The sequence below is a fragment of the Onychostruthus taczanowskii genome, unplaced genomic scaffold (assembly GCF_017590055.1).
Source record: "Onychostruthus taczanowskii isolate IOZ18803 unplaced genomic scaffold, ASM1759005v1 scaffold37, whole genome shotgun sequence".
Lineage (NCBI taxonomy): Eukaryota > Metazoa > Chordata > Aves > Passeriformes > Passeridae > Onychostruthus > Onychostruthus taczanowskii.
In genome coordinates, this window is record NW_024501126.1 from 9008481 (window position 1) to 9026485 (window position 18005).

The 18005-nt window shown below is 42.3% G+C and overlaps 2 protein-coding genes across 4 annotated transcripts in view; both read right to left on the reverse strand.

The window, feature by feature from the left end:
* Positions 1-1347: 1347 nt before the first annotated feature.
* On the reverse strand, positions 1348-9754 carry ZNF622 (zinc finger protein 622). 2 transcript variants are annotated; one of them, XM_041411707.1, is made up of 7 exons: positions 8818-9754; positions 6526-7134; positions 5022-5279; positions 4151-4313; positions 3246-3358; positions 2264-2407; positions 1348-1685 (listed from the first exon to the last, which is right to left on the reverse strand). In XM_041411707.1, exons 2-7 carry the CDS (start codon positions 7130-7132, stop codon positions 1558-1560), a joined length of 1413 nt encoding a protein of 470 aa, XP_041267641.1. In that variant the 5' UTR covers positions 7133-7134; positions 8818-9754; the 3' UTR covers positions 1348-1557. The 2 variants fall into 2 exon arrangements, with proteins under 2 accessions (XP_041267641.1, XP_041267640.1); XM_041411706.1 differs by having other exon boundaries at positions 5022-5282.
* A 133-nt stretch (positions 9755-9887) lies between these two features.
* Positions 9888-18005, reverse strand: part of RETREG1 (reticulophagy regulator 1) — a 65139-nt gene continuing 57021 nt past the window's right edge. For both annotated transcript variants that reach the window (XM_041411703.1, XM_041411704.1), the window contains 2 exons: positions 16980-17106; positions 9888-14125 (listed from right to left, as the gene is read on the reverse strand). In XM_041411703.1, the coding sequence (XP_041267637.1) occupies positions 13614-14125; positions 16980-17106 (639 nt within the window). In that variant the 3' untranslated portion in view covers positions 9888-13613. The remainder of the gene's footprint in view (positions 14126-16979; positions 17107-18005) is intronic.

Genomic DNA, 18005 nt, shown 5'->3' on the forward strand with positions numbered 1-18005 from the left:
AAGCCTGTAGCCTCCATTACTGCTCAAACTCTTTGTTCCCAGTAAATGCAGGAACAGCAAACAAACTTCCAAGGCAGGAGAACTTTCACTGAAGAATCAAAAAACCAATAATGAGTGAGACACCACACACAAATCCACAAAAGCAAAACTCCCACACAGCATGCACCTCCACTATGAAATTATCACTTTCCTAAGAGTCCCATAAATACAGTGCTCTCTCAGAAGTGCTGACATGATGATGGTGCTGCTTCTTCAGAACTCGGCTCTTAGGGAGACTAGAGAACTACTTTAAGTCAAAATACAGCGTTAAAACACAAATGTCTCTGCTATTCTCAGTGATATCACACACACACCACTCACAAGAAAGAAAGAAAGCTTTTACCAAAACCACACAGTGAAAGCCACTCCTTGGGAATCCAGTGCAATCCTAAATGCAGAAGTGAAACCTGGCTGTAGCCAGCTGCCTTCCCACTGAACTGACAGGCAAGGAAACAGCCATGTTCCTGTGGCACCTGCTCAGTGTCCAGCACATCACAACTGGGGGCATCGGGAGCCAGCCAATGACTCTGCAAGTGCCTGCCTCCTTAAAGGAAGGTCAGAAGTGGTAAAGTCATGGAAACATTTAACATCTCCACCAGCAGGACCAACACAGTGCTGCTGCCTCAGCTCTTACACGCAGGTTTGCTCTGCACCAGCCTGCAACAGTTCACCTGCTTAAGTGGGAGAGCCTGCCTGTTCCACCCAATACAGGTCTTGGGTCACTGCATGATAACCAAACACCAGTACTGAGTGGGCAAAACAACACTGTCATCCACAGTATCTTCAGGGTTTTAAGTAGGAAATGCAAAATTTTGACTGACATTCATCTAAATGTTAGGATAATTTTGAACAGTTTTCAGGAAATGAAAATTCATTACATTCAATGCAAAACAACTATGCTGCAGATTATTAATCCAGCCCTGAGCTGGAGCATCAGGCAGGTACAGTCAGCTTCTGAGGACAGTATTAATCCTGGAGTTATGTTTTCCATCAGTGCATTTCTTCAAACAATTATTACTTAACCTTCCATGAAACTTTGCTCTCAAATTTTCACCTCAATAGTGCCAGCTAGAACTAAAAAACACCCAGCTAATATGTCTGGCACCACAACTGAAAACATTCAATACACTCCATCTTAAGCATTTAGATCTAGGATCTCCTCTTGGCTTTGACCAGTTAGTAGAATTGGAAATGGAAGATATTCAGACAAATGACGATGTCAACTGTCCCCCAGAAATGGGCTGCAGGAAGATGGGCAGCAAGACTGTGCATGTACCTTCAGTCATAGCCATGACTCCTGCCACATGATCCACTGAAGATATTTTATTTTTAAGTTAGGCCCACCATTATTTCAGAAAAAACAAGTTCCCTGCTGTTCTTCTTTTTACTGAGGAAGACACACCTGCAAACATATCAGCATTTGATAGGTACCGAGTCCGTTTTAATAGGAGAATCCGCAACCCAGAAACCATTAAACCCCCCTTCCCATAACCAGTTGTAAGCAGCTCTCTTTGGAGCTCAGAATCTGACTTGCATCCGGAAATGCATCTGCTTTGTAGCGTTGTTACTCATTCCTGTCTTGAGCATCCATTTTGACTTCATCCTCTGCAGGTACTGCATGTCACGCTGCTGAGCAGAGACGGCCCCTGCAGGGAGAGAGAAGGAAGAGAGACGGATCAATGTCTGCCACCTTACTTACAACTTGTACGCAAACCAGCTGACCTACACACATACTTCAGCAGTTACCTATCTTTTTCTTTTTTCCCATACCGGTACACTTCTCTCCACTTTTCTCTGGGGAAAGCCCAGCTCCCTCTACAAATACCCATGACTGTGATTAAAGCAAAAGGCTGTTTTGCATTCCAAGTGTGATTCTTGTATTTCAAAAGTGGATATAGACCAAAACTCTGTTCCCTACTGGGAAAGCATGACTTATGTTATATTACTAAATAGCAAGAGTAGTGACTTGGACAGGTATAAACCAAGAAATCTCAGGAAGTCACCAAGCATCACAAAGAACGGAATGAAAAGCTTGCACAGAAGCTGCACTGGATTTTAGAAACAAACTTTCTATATCCGCTTGGATGTCAGGAATTAAAATGAACCGAGTGGAAGACAAACTACTGCATAAACGCCACATGTCAAGCAAAGTCAACCTCTGGAACTGCAGAGTGCTGACATCCCAGAGCCTCCTCCTCTGCAAAGGCCTCCCACTGTCACTCACCTGCCTGCCCTGTCCAGCCCAAGGCTCGGTACTGCTGCAGCACCCGACCCACGGCTTTCTTGTTCTTCGCAACAGCCACGTCTCTTGTCACACCAAAACGCTGCTTGTAGTACCTCATCAAGGAACGGTGACCCACTCTGGCACCTGTTCACAGGAGGGGACATCTTATTATCCTTCTGAAATGGAGCACTCAAGCTTGTTGTGAGAACTGTGGGAAACCCCTCTGCTGAGAAATGTTATTAAAGGGTCCAGAACCTTAAAAATTTTAGGATTATTAGGGAACTCAATGTAATTACCCTAAGAGGTGCTTGAAGAAAAAACAGAAAATGTGCTCCTATTCAAGAGGGTCTTAGCTCAGATAATAAACGTGCAGTTATCAGAAAAGAAAAATCTTAATTAGTGGAATGAGCAGAGAGGCAATGCTGTTTCAAGTAAACAGTGAAGCCACTTGCTGACATTCAGGAAAACTTGTGTAACTGAAGATTTGGCAGCATTTTCAGAATGAAAGGGCTGAGGTCCCCACATACAAAACCACCAAACAAAAGAAAAAAAAAAGTGAGAGTGCCAAATGCTGAACTAGAGAAAGGCTATTTAATAATTTAATTTACTGAACTAGTTTACTGAATTTGGTGGGAGCCAGCTCTCTACAAAAAACTCCTATACTAGGTAAGTTATAGCCTCTCCAAGCTGCACTCAAACAAATACAGAAACTCTTGGAGTAAACCACGAGAGTCACATAATGAAGAGGTAAAATGGGCAAAGCAACCCACTGCTCCAGTCCACATATCCGTCGGTGCTGAAGAAGCTGAACTACTTGGCAATGAAAATAATGGAAAATGAGGACATAACCCCAAAGACACTTAATGCTAAACTACTTTCTCCCTTCCCAGAGGAAAACACAACAAAGGCCTGTGCTGCAGGTACTGGAGGCAGATATGGGAAGTGCAGAGAAAGTAAGCTGTGACATAAACCCCATGCCCACCTGATGGAAGGATCAGCTCCATGGTGTCATCATCATAATCCAACTCTTTCTCTGCTGAGTGCTTTCCAAGACCCTCCACATCTTTCCCATCCTCATGATCAGGATAACTGCTCCTGTGGAAGAGCAGCAATACATGGGTTAAACATGGAGAGCAGCCACAACTATCCAGACCCACTCTACAAAAGAACCACCGTGCACAGCTACAGCAAGGCACAAACACTGTTGTGTTTCACCTGCCTTGCTCTGAGAGCTCCTAATGGCAGAACTTTGCCCTGAACAAAGCCTGGAGACAAGGAACCCCTTTCCTCCACCCTGTTCTGCAACTCAGCACAGTTCTGCTGCTGCACACTCAACAGTGACTTATGGTGAAAAAGCCACCACAGTGCAGGTCAGCAGCTCCGCTCAGCTACTGAACAAGTGCAGCAGCTCCACCTGTCACCACAATATGAGGTATTTCTGACCAAAATGAACACAGCTTAGCATTAGCTGCAGGAAGTTCAACAAGAGGCCTCTAAATCACAGCAACTCCAGCTACACAATGAAACTTATGTAAGAAACCCCCAGTAGGTCTTAAATCCACAATCTCTTTAAAAGGTAGTGGGAAAGACAGTTATGACCTTTTATGGCCTTGCTGGTGCACTGAAAGCTCAATTCAGTAACAGCGAACATGCAAAACAGAATTCAAAATATACTTTGATGTAGGACTGGTAATTATGGTCACAGAAGAAGACAACCAATCTTGTTGTTACCATTACATAAAAGAGTGGGGAACCAGCAATGCAAAATAAGTACTGGAACCCGAAACACCACTAAATTTTAAGAATGAATAATAGTTTCTAATGTAATATTTAACTGTTCTTTTGTCTGTCCCCACCTGTGTACCACTCAAAGAGAAATGACCTCACCTAAAATCATAGAAATCTGCAAATTCCAGGGCAGCATCTCCATCTGTGAAGAGTTTGCAATGGCTTTTATCATTCATATGAGCCTGGACCGCTTCCGTAGAGTAGAAGGATTTCCCCTTTTCATTGCACCAGATGCAGATTTTCCCAACACCAACTTTCTCTCCTGCAAAAAATATTGGCACTTCTAATGGTCTGAACAAAATCTCCCTAGTCAGTAATTAACATTTCTGTGACAAAGCCTTCCCAGCTTGCAGGCAGAGAGACTTAAGAGGAGCCTTGAGCCCTTAATTTCCAGGATAGCCCTGCTGTTCCTATGCCGTGACCATATGGCCCCACCAGGGACAAGTCTGGCCTGTTAAAGATTTCTTGTGACAAGGTATGGGTCATTCAGTATTCTCAGTAACAAATTTCACGCTTCTAACATGTTTTTCTATCCAATACTTCAAAATTCTTTTATTTGCATCATTATTTTTAGACTTGAAGGATGATACTTTTTTTCCTTTTAACTCTCTCACAAGCACTGTAAACCAAAGAGACAAATTCGTGTGACTCACTGGTAGAACACAGTTTGTATGATTACTTTAGCAACAGAATTCTGTCCCAAATTTCACATTATCTGAACAACTTTCTCAACATCAGAAAACTATGAGAGACCTGCAGGGTACATGACCATGTTTGCTCATCTAAGTTTTTTCTCTCATTCTTCCTGGAAAGCCTGTGGTCCTGCTCATGATCAAAATACTGACAGCACTAAGACAAAAAAAAAAAAAAGCAACCCAAACTAAAACATTTGGTGTCATACCCAAATGAAAACAAGAACTATCAGAATATAATTATCCTGACAAATAGATTAGAGAACATTCAGTCATACCAAGATACTTGATTAGTCCTCTGAGATCCACAAGGTACTCTATGTCTGGAATGAAGAAGCTGTGGATTTTTGTCATATGCGCCACATTTTTTGTGAGAGATCTTGAGTGATGGGAACAGAACAAGCAGTCTGTGACTGGTATGGCCCCGACAGCAGGAATGCTTTCAGCCTCTGCCTGCTGTTCCCCTTCTTCTTCTTCCACACTTTCCATATCTTCATCAGAGCCAATGTCTTCATCAGAATCCATATCTTCCCAGTCTTCTAAAGGAAGTTTTAAAAAAAATATTTATTTTATACTTTCCCAAGCAAAATACATCCCAAATGAGTTAGAAAAAGCCATCATAGAACCTATTGCATTTTTTGTTCTTACAGCTAAGTACCACACAGTCACTTCCAGGTGCAAGAATTTACCATTGCCAGTAAAAGACATTTCTTTTTAAGATGCACAGCAAAGCACAAGGTCACTCATAAAAACTGTAGGCAGATCTGATACTTTTCCCCCTCCATTTTCTCAACTATTAACACTTTACTGCTGTAAACAGTAGTGTTAACATTAACACTCGAGAGGTGCAAGCTGGCTTCTTTAGGTGTTACAATGTATGCTCAGAGGTAAATGTTTCTCCTCATGTAGAACAGGTTCACTGAACTGCAACTGAAATTTCAAGAGCACAAAACTGCTGTGACAGATGCAGTAACGTGACACAGGGGTTTCAGAAGCTGGATTCAAGTTCCACCTCACTCATACCTGTCCCCTTGCTTCAGCTCAATCACCCCATTCAACTGCTCCAATAGATGTGTTTGGAGCTGCACTGTCAACTACAGCACTGAAAGCATCCAGGTTAAAAATAACTCTTTTCTGGAAATTCTGAAGCTCTGATCTTTTCAGCTGTCTGCTTTCCAGGCTGACCTCCAACACAGAGCTGTATTCATAGGAAGAGGCCACTGGGGTGGCAACTCTCAAACCTAACACAGACATCAACACGCTGGGGGGTGACACCACACAGTCAGGTTAAAGAGCAAATTTTCTACTCTGGTCTTGGTGGGCAGAGGGAAACAACACCAACCACAGTCCCACCTCCCTTCAACAGATCAGGAAATGACTTAGGATAATAGCAAATTATCATAACTGGATTTTTGTTCATTTATTTTTCAGAAGTAGTTTTAGGGTAACCTGTTACATCAACCTTTTTTAAAGGAAACTTCCTTTGATGCTTTATGTGGGAAGCAGTGCTCTGTGATACAGATATCCTAGTGACTATTTATACTCAATCTCTACATGCATTAGTGTCTGTCTGTAAGCTGAACAGCTGGCAGTCCAGATACTAACACAGAATCCCAGACTGCAAACACAGGCAACCTTAACTCCTTTGTTAAACTGAAAATTTAATCAACAGCAAGACCTTCTGTGATGGAAAATGCTGCACTGCTACAGAAGTAGGAGGAAGCTTTTGCCCAAACCATAGCTTACCCCAAGCTATCTCCTGTCAGTGTGTTTACTGCCTACCTTCCTCATTATCCTCTTCTTCCTCTGCCTGTTGCTTGGCCAGCTTCCTCGCTTGCTGTTCAAACCACTGCAGCCGTGGAGGTATTTCTGGTCGTTCTCTGCTCTGGGACAAGCTGGTGCTTTCCCTGGAAACTGGAGAGCTACTCGCATGACTAGGAGGTAGAGGTGTCTTCTTTGGAGATGAAGATGGCTGGGCTCTGATGGCTTGCTGAATAGCTGTGTTCATTTCATCTTTATTTACACTCTCTGGGGCCAGCCCCTTTTCCAGATTCTTCTCATTTAATATTTTCACCTTCTTGCTGACAGCTTGGACAGCTTTCTTCTCCAGCTCCAGGTGCTTCTTGGACTTCAGGTGATTCTCATAGGCATTGAAGGTGGAGAACCTCTTGCTGCACACTGTGCAGTAAGTGGCAGTGATTTTGTTCTGCTCCTCTGCTACTGCTCTCTGTGCCAGGACTCTCTCTTGGAAATTCTCAGCAGTAACAGGAGGCATGTCAGCAACTTTACGCTTCAGGTTGTACCGGTGCCAGTCGCTTTTGTAATGGGCACGCTGAATGTCACCATCCTTGAAAGCCACACGGCAAGTGATGCAAGTGTAGGTGGCCATTACTAGAAAATGGCAAAAAAATAAAATCATGTTAAAAAATTAAGTAACAGACACAAAAAAGCCCCAACACCTTCATCCTGACAACCTTATTTTAAGGCAGTGTTAGACACACGGTTCTTGCACAGAATTACTAAACACCAGCATCAGCAATGAGTGTGGTATTCATGGGCAGCAGCAAGAGAGGAAACTTATAAATAAAAGACTGAGTTCACTTGTACCACAGCAGCAGCTGAGCATCCCAGCTCTGGATGCAGAACCTGCTGTGCCTGTTGGGACTGTGATGCATGAGAGGGCCCCCAGTCACAGCACCAGCATTTCAAAAGCTCTACGCTTTTCACTGAAGATCAGTGACTAGAGGTTCTTAACAAGCTCATCTTCTACCCAACTGTAAGACTTTGGGGAGACCAGTGATTCCTCAGAAACAAGGGTAAAAAGGGAAAACCTGCTTACAGTCCTATTTTGCATCTTCCACAGCCTTATTAAATGGCATAAAAAAAAAAAAAAGTTACTATAGTTAAAAATAAAGCCTTCTTAGCTACTTTGGAGCAGTGCATGTAGTGTTGACAACACTTCACCCAGCAGAGCTGTTCATCTGGAGATGTAGTCAGTCATGCCTAGCACCTGAAACCACTGCTAACCCTGCTCTCCCTTCAGTTCCCACTATCCAGCCAACCCATGCTACTGGGGCTGGGACAGGACAACGGCAGAGCAGTGGCCTCCCACTCATGCTGTCCTTTCCAAACCCATACATTTCCTTCCTTCTCAGTGCTTAATGAAATTTTCCTTTCTTTTCTTTTTTTTTTTTTTTTTTTTAACAAAGCTGATGGAATTTCTTGAATGCTGCACAATCAAAGAGCAAAAAGTGTAATCTGGAGATCACAGATCATTGTTTAACTGATTTAGAAATCAGTTGATTAGATGATGCCTTAATCTGGATTAAAAAAAAATACATGAGGATGAGGGGGTCTGAAAGCAGGGAGAGGAAGAGCAGCCCTTCCCTGAAGCTACTAACAGGGAGAAGCAGTGGTAGAAGTCATAAACATGTAGAGTCAAAACACATGTTATGAAATGCTCATTCCCTGGAACCACTGGAATCCTTACTTATTATTGCTTGTGCTATCGGCAGTGTGATAGTGACGGGGGGAAGCAGCAATTGAAGGCCATATAATCTGGAGCATCTGCCCAGTACAACAGACGCTTTTTGTGTTTCAGAGAAAAACATGTTCTCTGCCCACTGAGAGATCCCGAGGATTCCCTGAGGCGTTTCCCTGCCACCCGCAGCGCGCCCTGCCCTTCTCCCCAGGCAAGGGCCAACCTTTGCCATAAAGCACTGACTCAGAGCCACGCTGGCTGCAGTGACAAACCCCTTGGAGGACGCCGAGGGAGAGCACTCTGCTCCGGTCCATGACGGACAGACAGAAGCTGCACGCTGCATTACCACGGGGGCACTTAAAAACACCCAACCTCGCCCCGCTCCGCCCCACCCGCAAGAAAGCGGCTCAGGAGAAGAGGTTTGTAACTAAGAGAAGCTAAAGCCATAAACCTTCACCTCTGTTACGTGGAGACGCGTTTACAACACAAATTGCGCAAAACAGAATTCCCGTGTGGTGGCACGGATCCTTCCCGCGTCCCGCCTGCATTTCCCGTCCCGTTTTAAGCCCCAGCACCGAGGCCCCGAGCCCTACCTCGTGTGGGGCTCGGCAAAAGGAAACCCCAGGCACTCGCAAGCCCGCAGCACAGCCGAGCCCTTCAGGCCAAGTCGCGGTCTCCCCTGAGGCTCTTTATCACGGCTGATTTCTAGCTGCCTTCGGGTGGATTTACACTGAGCCCGTGTCCCTGATCCTGGCACAAGGCAGGCGTTTACCACACGGACAACAAAACCTATAGATAAAAAAACCTAAAAATTCGGGCAAAACCTATAGATAAAAAAAATGAAAAACAAAAACCATGAGATAAGACAGGGCGCAGGCAGCAGCCGGAAGCCGCCAGGCCAGGCGTGGAGCAGGCCGGGCTCACAGGGAACCTGCATCCCAAGGGGGCAAAGCCGGCTCGGCCAGGCCACGCCTCCTGCCCCCGCTACCCGCATTGGCCCGGGCCGGGTCGAGCCGGTCCATTCCATTCCAACACATTCCAGCCCACCCCGTCCCTGATTCCCGGGACACGCACCTGCGGCCGGCGGAGCGGGCGGTGCCGCGCGCGGGGCAGGAAGCGGCCGCGCGGCGTCCGGCGGGAGCGGCCCGCGCGCGTCCCCTGGCGGCCGGAGGACGCGGGGCAGGGGCGGGAGCGCCGCCTCACGGGCCGTGCCGCGGTGCGGCTCTGCGCCTTCGGCTGGTTGGGCTTGTGTTTGTTTTGTTTCTTTTTGTTCTGTTTGTTCGGGTGTTCTCACGGAGCCAGTTAGGTTGGAAAAGATGTCTCCGATCGAGTCCAACCTATGCCGAACACCGCACTAAGTGCCACGCCCAGTCCTTCCTGAAACGCCTCCAGGGACGGTGACTCCACCACCTCCCTGGGCAGCCCTTTCCAGTATCTGATCACCCTTTCTGTGAAGAAAATTCTTCCCGATGCCCAACCTAAAGCTCCCCAGCTGCAGCTTACAGCTCTCTTCTTGTCCCATCACAGGTTACCTGGGGGAAGAGGCCGAAGCCCACCTGGCTAGAGCCTCCTTTCAGATAGATGCACAGAGTGATAAATTAACCCCGTTTGTTGTTAGAGGGTTTATTTCCATTTCTGGGAGCAAACACACAATGAGATGATGAAAGGTAAAAACTAACACATATTTATTAAAACAATCAATATAATAGTTCCATGTTTACAAAACAGTGATCAGGCAGGTAAAGTGCTGCAGAATACTTAAATACGGACATTTTGTAATTCTCCAGTTTCTGGTTGCCTGGGTGGGGGTTACTCACAGACTGCGACGCTGCTCATGTGCTGAGAACAGACGTGGAGACTACAGGGATTTATTTGTTCAGAAGGCTGGGACAGCATGGAGAAAGTGCAAAACGAACACAGAACAAGTAGAACGAGTATTTCTTCAGATCCCGTTACTTTGGGTTACAATTACTTAACCTACTCTGCATAGAATAGTAATTTTTTTCTAACAAACACAAGAGTGGTCAGTAGGTGTGTGGTACATACACATGGGAACCTCGTGTTATGGGAACGGTGGTTTTGCACTGGATTTGACACACCAAAGGACACCAATCCGATGGAGATCCTGTCACATGTGTACTGACACAAGGGGAAATTTTCCAATTACAAAAGAGTGACCTGCATCCCTGCCCTGACATACATCCTTTTCTTCCATCGGGATGCGTGAAGAAGCCACTGCAAGGCACAAGAGGGTGAGCCCTTTGCTGCCAGCTACGAGCACACACACACAACACAAGCAGCACCGATTCCAGGGCAGGATCACACACTCTTACCCCATGGCATTGGCTCACACTAAGCCCTCTGTGCTGCCCGTGTGCCTTCTGACTGGAAATCACATGCAAGGAAGCTTTGCATGGAAAAACTGTATGTTTCAATGCTATGTATTGCCTTATACCCCCCTGCCTGTATTCCTGCCCAGGCATTCCATTTGAAGGATGGGAAGGTGACAACAGTGCTTGGTAGGAAAGACGCTGTAGACCATTGTAACAGGAATTTTTAAGGAACTGCCATTTCTTGGCTGCTGCTACAATACAACAAAATGAAGTTTTCTCAAAGGATTTCCAACTGAGGGCAGTGTGGAGAGGATCCACAAAGGAGAGAAACATTTTCTTTGTGTTTTGCTGGCGAACTGCTGGCAGTGGAATGTATTGTGTCCACGCAAAGTGTTTCTTACATGTGGTTATGTGGAAGGGAAGAGATAATTTCCTGCAGAAAATTAGACATCTTTTTATACCTGAGGAAGAATATTAAATGTTACAGAATTACATCCTTCCCATTACACAGCATTTAGGGTTTTGAATGTAATTAACTATCATGACAGCAGAAAAAAAAATTCTAAAGACTCTCAGATGAACAACTATGTCCCTAACTTTAATGATTTACTCGTTCAAGTTTTGGTTGTTTTTTTCTTTCTGAAAAAAAAAAAAATAAATGAGTGTCATACTGGGGAAAAATCAATCTATTTATCTATCTTGAAACCAGAAAATGGGTCATTTACAAAAAGTCTGAGAAACTCCTCCAACTGCTTTTCTTTCTGATCTAATCTATTATTCTAGAAGAGTGCCCCTGTGTTACATACTTTCATAACCACAAGTATTTTCCATAAAACAACAATAAAGTGCACGCTGTTACAATGCCACCGTTGACAGCCAGCTAGCCTGTCCTGCCAGTCTGCTCCAGAAAAGCCTGTGAACGACTGCTCCCTCCCTGCCGCCTCTCCCTGTCCCGCAGCCAGTTTCCCCTTCTGGCACCAGTACTCCTGGACAAGGAAGCACGCAGTTGTTTGGGCATCCTACAAAGCTTCATCAGCAACTTGGATTTGTACTCTTTTAACTGTACAGATTGTCCTAAACGTGCGGCAAGGAAATGAGGCTTTTAAGTCATCTGAGAACTTTTTAAACTCACTGATTTTCCAACAAAACCTTTTTTTAATTTTGGTTGGGTATTTGATTTTTTTTTTAATTTATTTTTTCCAAATGAGAAGAACAACCTGGTGAAAGCTAAAGAAGAAACTTAGCAACTAATGCTGTGGAAGTGATGTGAGCCATGTTTTCTAATGATTTCCAGAAACTCAGGTGTTGAGATATTGTAATTTGAAAGCTGCATCTTGTGGGATCTATATCCAGCATCCACTTATTTCATAATGTATTTGATAATGAAGGCACAGGCTTACCCTTTTACTGGTAAAGGACAGCAAACACAGTCAATATGCACTACTGACACAAAAAGCACAAGCAACAATAAAGCTAGTGTCAAAACATCTCGGCCTCCTTCCTTTTGCTATACTCTTTTTGGCCATCTGCCTATTCTTCCACCTCAAAAGGAAAAAAAAATACAAAATGAAGTTAATTTCAAACACAGGTTTACCTATACATATATGTTAGTGGAAGATTTTTATCATCTGTTGCTGTACTTTTTGAGGGTCCTAGATGACAGTATTTACCTCTTCAAATGCCAGCAAATGGAAATTTACTTGAGTAGTAGTAGCAGCTGACATGGTCCCTCAACTTTGCTAATGGTTTACATCACATTAAAAAAACCTAGCTTTATTTCATCCTATTTCTTGGATTACTATTGCTTGGTATTGCAATGCAGTTTTGTCACAGGTGAACAAAAAAGCCCTAGAAAAATAAATTATCTGCTTGAGATCCCATGCCACTCAGCATGTGTGGACTTTAAACTGGCAAATAATTGAAACAAGTTTTTTGTTTAAAATTACATGCCAAGAAGAAGATTCTGAGTGTCTTCTCCAGCAACTGACCTCACCAATGCTTCTAAGTATATTAAAATCATCACCTTGCAACATAACTTTTGATGCAAGTGGAAGCAGCTATCACGGGAAAAATAGCCAAACCAAAACCTACAGAATCTCAAATTAAGGAAGTGGCACCTAAAAAGCCTTTTTGCTTTGTTTTTTTTCTTTTTTTTTTCTTTTTTTTAATCTCTAATCTCTACTCCAAACAATAACTACCCTCACCTGCTCCCAAACAGGTTGTTCAGTTTACACAATATTAACTTTTAAACATAAAGATTCATTGGCTGACTTTGCACGGGCAATACTGCCAAGGATCAGACTCCATCAAGGAACACAGCAGGTGGTCAGTCATATAACATGCCACTTGACAGCTCTACAAGCCTATAACAGCAAAAAACTTGGAAATGCATCACCATATCCAAAATAATTCAAAGGTTTTAAGTATGAAATCTAGGAGGTTTTATAGTGTTGCACACATATTTAAACTCGAGTTGTGTCAGTTAATGTGTTTCATATGCAGTAGATGCACTATACATAATGCTAACTGCAGGGATCCATACTTTTTGGTAGGATTGAAGGAGGTGAGATGCAGTTAATCTCACTGCAGCCCTCTGGTAACTTGCCCTCACAATATGAGTCGTTAATTGTATTACATGATTGGAAAACTAGAGTAAATAAACTGCTGATATTGGAAATTTGGCTCAGGACCCCAAAATAGATGGTTGGCAAAAAGGTAAAAGAAACCTCTCCCCCAACTATTTTGAACAACTGACTTCCACCACACATCTGCAACCAAACAGTGGATAGAGAATTCATTTCCATGCTATTACATTGAGGTACAACTACCAGAAACATTAAACTATCAGTATTAGCTGATACTTATCCAGTTAATTCACTCTGCATAAGGGAAATTATTACAACACATCTAAAGGGATAGTTAAAGCTTACAGCTCAGAATTTTCTTCTCTTTTTTTTTTCTTTTTTTTTTCTTTTTGTTTGTTTTGTAGTATTTGATGGTATTTTTTTTGTGTTTTATGTTTAGTTTCTTCTGTGTTACCAGCTGCAACTTCAAGGTTAATGACTTCCAAGAAGATTTGAAAGGAAGCCTGAAGACTTTTTCTTTTCCTGGGATTCTGCTTCTTGACCTTGTGAAAGTCCCAATTCTTTCTCAATCTGCTCTAGCTCAGACTGGTCAAGCAGTTCAAAATCATCACCTTCCTCTGTGTCTGTCTCCTCGCTCAAACTGGGCGCTGCCTGTGATGGACCTTGCTGTAGGGACTGCAGCTGGTCTTTGATGGCAGCAGACACCGCAGCCGTGATGACATCGCCAGCAATTCCACTCATTAAATTAAAGGTTTGGTCACTGGTCAAAGGCAAGGACAGCCCTGCAGTGGATGGTCTCTCTTTACTCTGTCTGGAAGCGTGATCCGCCTTGACATCAGTTTGCTCTTTCCTTCGTTTTTGCTGCGTGGGCAAACCGATGCTTGAGTCATCGTCATCATTTGTGCCAGCACCATTTTCTAAAGAGGGAAACTCCAAAAGGTCTCTAGCGAAAGCTTCTTCATGATCACTAGGTCGGTCAAAATCTATTACAAGGTTAACAGAAGAAAACAGTCTTAGCATTCACAAAAGGTTTCCCAAAAAGACAGCCCCACGTAACAATGTGAGTAGCAAGTGTTCCTCTGAATACATTTACTAATCCCTACTCTAGTAGTTCTCTAGTGGAACGAGCTTTTTGTGACATCAAAAACAAAATGGTTTTGAGGTCATAAATCTAGCGCCACAAATCTGCTGGTATCAACCTAACTATTTGAACAAAGTAACTTTTTTAAGCTAACTTTTTTAGGCATCTCTCTTTAATGAAACAATCCATGCAAATCTTCAGCACAGCTGTTTCTAAATATACCAACCACATGAAGTCCTAAAATTCATCTCTCTTCACAATATATATAAACTACAAATATGTAAACATGTAAGATGTGTTACGAGCTTTTAACGTGCATATGGAGTAATAAAAAGAATGCTTATCTGTTTAAAGATATAAAACCAATGTAAAGACTTAATTTCTTTTTCCTTTCTTGGCCAATGCTTGTATTAAAAAGGAAACATAAAATGGAAACTCTACAGATGATCAGAATTATTTCATGTTTTCAAGAGGATAAAAAGCAGGATGCAATCAAACATTTAATTTTAATTGCTGCATTAATGAATGACACAATATTTGTTATTAGAAATGTGTAAAACATACCATGGAGTACATGGCCTGTGGAAGAGGCCTGAATCGGCACAAGCAAATACTTTCATCAAGTATTTGAATGAGAAGGTAAAAATTTTGAACTTACTTTCTATGAAAACAAGCAATAGGAGCGTGTTGCAGGAGCATTCATAAGGGTTAAGGAAATAAATCCTAAAAATGACTCCTATGCCATTTTCTCCATTTTCTTTAGGAAAGACAGGCTGAGAAGGTGAGAAGGAAGGGTTGTGTTGCATGCAGAGTGGTGGCCCAAATGCACAGAGCTTTGACAGGAGACAAGCCAGTTCTCGAATGCATCCCATTTGGTTTTGCACTTCTGTATATGTCCCATTTGCTGAAATGCTCCATGGAGAAGAACAGATGTTATTTTTCACTTAGCAAGGCTTTGAATAGAGTTTTCCACATGATCCTTACAGCCAAGCTGCTGAGCAAACGGGGTAAGGGAACTGTAAGGTGGGTGGAAAGGTGGCCAGACTGCAGGGGTCAAAGGCTTCATCAGCAACACAAGGTGCTGCTGGAGGCTGGTTATTGGTGTCTGCCACAGGGACTGAAACCAGCACTGTTCAAGGTTTTTATTAAAGACTGGGATGACAGGCTGGAGTGCACTCTGCAAGTTCATGGGCAGAAAAGAATTGCTGTGGGACAGGTGTATTTGATATTCTGGAGGTCAGGATGCCTTCAGAGGGACCTCAACAGGCTGGAGAAAGGAACAGGCTGAAAAGGAACATCATGACATTCAACAAAAGCAAATGTGAAGTCTTGCATCTGGGATGGAATACCCTATACAGGCCAAGGGCCACAAGAAAAGCAGCTTTCCAGAAAAAGATCCGTGGGCAGCAGGTCAGTGGCATGCCCTTGCAGCAAGGAAGGTCAACCACACACTGAGCCATAGCAGCAAAATTGAAGGCAGAAAGTCAGTGGAGAGGATTTTCCTCCTCTATTCAGCAACTGCAAATACACATTTAAGTACTTTGCCTTGTTGTGACCTCTCCAGTTCTAGACAGACAATGGCACACAGGACTGAACCCCCTGGAGGGCCAGCATGATTATTTAGGGGCTAGAGAACAGGATGCATGTAGATGCTGAGAGAATGGGCCTCGTTTGGCCCAAGAGAAGGTGGCAAAGGGTGATCAGTTTAACTACTGAATGGGACAGTATAGAGAAGATGGGCCTGACTCTTCTAGGAGATGCACAGTGAAAGGGTCAGAATAAACTGACACAAACTGGAACATGGGAAATTTTGACTCACTGTAAGAAAAGAACTTTTTCATCATGAGGGTAAGCAAATATTGAAAAAGGCTTTCCAGGGAAGTTGCTGAATCTCTACCACTAGAGATGTTCAGAGTTCAAGTGGTCTGAGCCCTGAGAAACTTCATCAAGCTTTAATGAAGAGCTTTGAACCTGCTTTAGATAAGAAGATAGATGAGATGAATGACAATTGCTTTTTACAACTTATGGTTCTGTAATCATACAATGCTGTCTATTTACAACTTGAAATATTAGGAAAATAACTGAAATTATTAATTTGGCCTGTAGTATCATCATTTACAGACAGCTTTTCCTAGGAGAAATGCAAGGTGATCAGAGCAACAAACTACTGTTGTCCTTAATCTTTATTCCAGCAAAGTGTTTACTGATAAAAAGTAAGAATTTTTTTCTGGTCAAGATCAAGCCAAGTGCTTGAGAACTTTTTCCTAGTCCAAGTGTTCATAGGCTTATTGCTGGCTGTCTTCATTTCCAGTAGTAAAACCTGCTAATACTTTTTAAAATTGCCTGTTTAACAAGTCAGTGTATATTCACTGTTTCTTTCTCAGCCTTTATTTGCTTAGCTTACCCACAAAAGCAGTGGTAGTAATTTTAAAGGGTTTACGTCCTTAAAAGGCTTGGTAAGAGAGAGTTCTACATCTAGCATTTATTGAATGTTGGTTTTACCCAGTACTACCTATTTATTTAGACACTTGCTGATGTACTTTAAACATTTTTAAGATAAGGACAGTTCTTAAACAAGATGTATCCAAAACTATACAAAACACTTAAGATTAACTTTAAATTCATTTCAGAGAGAAAAGTAACAATCCCAAAACCTTCTGTCCTCAAATTATCTAATAATATCTAATTATCTAATAATTTTGAGGCAACTTGCACATGTGGATTCCACTGATGATATAGATGAAGCTGTTACATACCATCAGATGTGTCTGTCTGTGGAGAATACCCCTCGGATAAGTTAAAGGTCCCATTATCGGTCCAGGATACTTCTGAGATATCTGTGTCAGACACTGACAGCTCTTTGGCAACAATTGCAGGACTAACCTACACAGAAAACAGTCCCATACATGGTATTATTATATTTTTTTAAAATCACACTACAGAAAGCCAATGCTTAGAGACTGAACAAAATCCCTGTTTTATGTCATAGCAACATAAATCACCTCATATTTAAGCCCTAATTGAAAAAATATGAAAATACTGTACAATGCTTAGAAGTGAAGCACCCCTCCTTGTAATAACTAAAGGCTACATTATACTAAAGAAGCATAGAAAATTCCAGTTACTGTAATAAAGCAAAATGAGCCTGCAAATACAAAATGTGCATAATGTAACAAAATGAGTAAACCTGGACCAGAAAAACAAGCCCAACATCTATAAGTCCATCAAAAATTAGCTGAACAAAAAGACATTATTTACCAATTTATTGAACAACATTTATTATGTCAGATACAAATTTTTATCCCATGGGATATTTATTTTTCAAAGCATAAAATCACCTCCAAAGTAATCCCTGTCAAAGTCAGGCTTTATACACCACTGATCAAATACTGCATAGTAATTCCTATTAAGATGACTTTTTAAATATCAAATGGTATTCTGATTATAACAGAGAAACCTTTGCCATACAGTCATTTAGAATACTAGAAGAAAAATGAGAAATTTGAGTGTTCTCGTACATATCTAAAAAGATGTTATAGATAGTATACCTATTTGCACCATCATTGAAAATTATTAGACAAGTGATTACAAAAATATCTGACAAATTACATAGACCCACTACAGTTTTCTATTAATGTTTCCCTTTTGTATTTTAATTTAATAAAAGTCAACTGCAATTTCAGTGTTGGAAATAAAAGTAACTACCTTTGCTTTTAAATATTAACGCAATCATTCTACAGCCAATACACATTCTTAGCTCAGTAGGCCAATGAAACCATTAC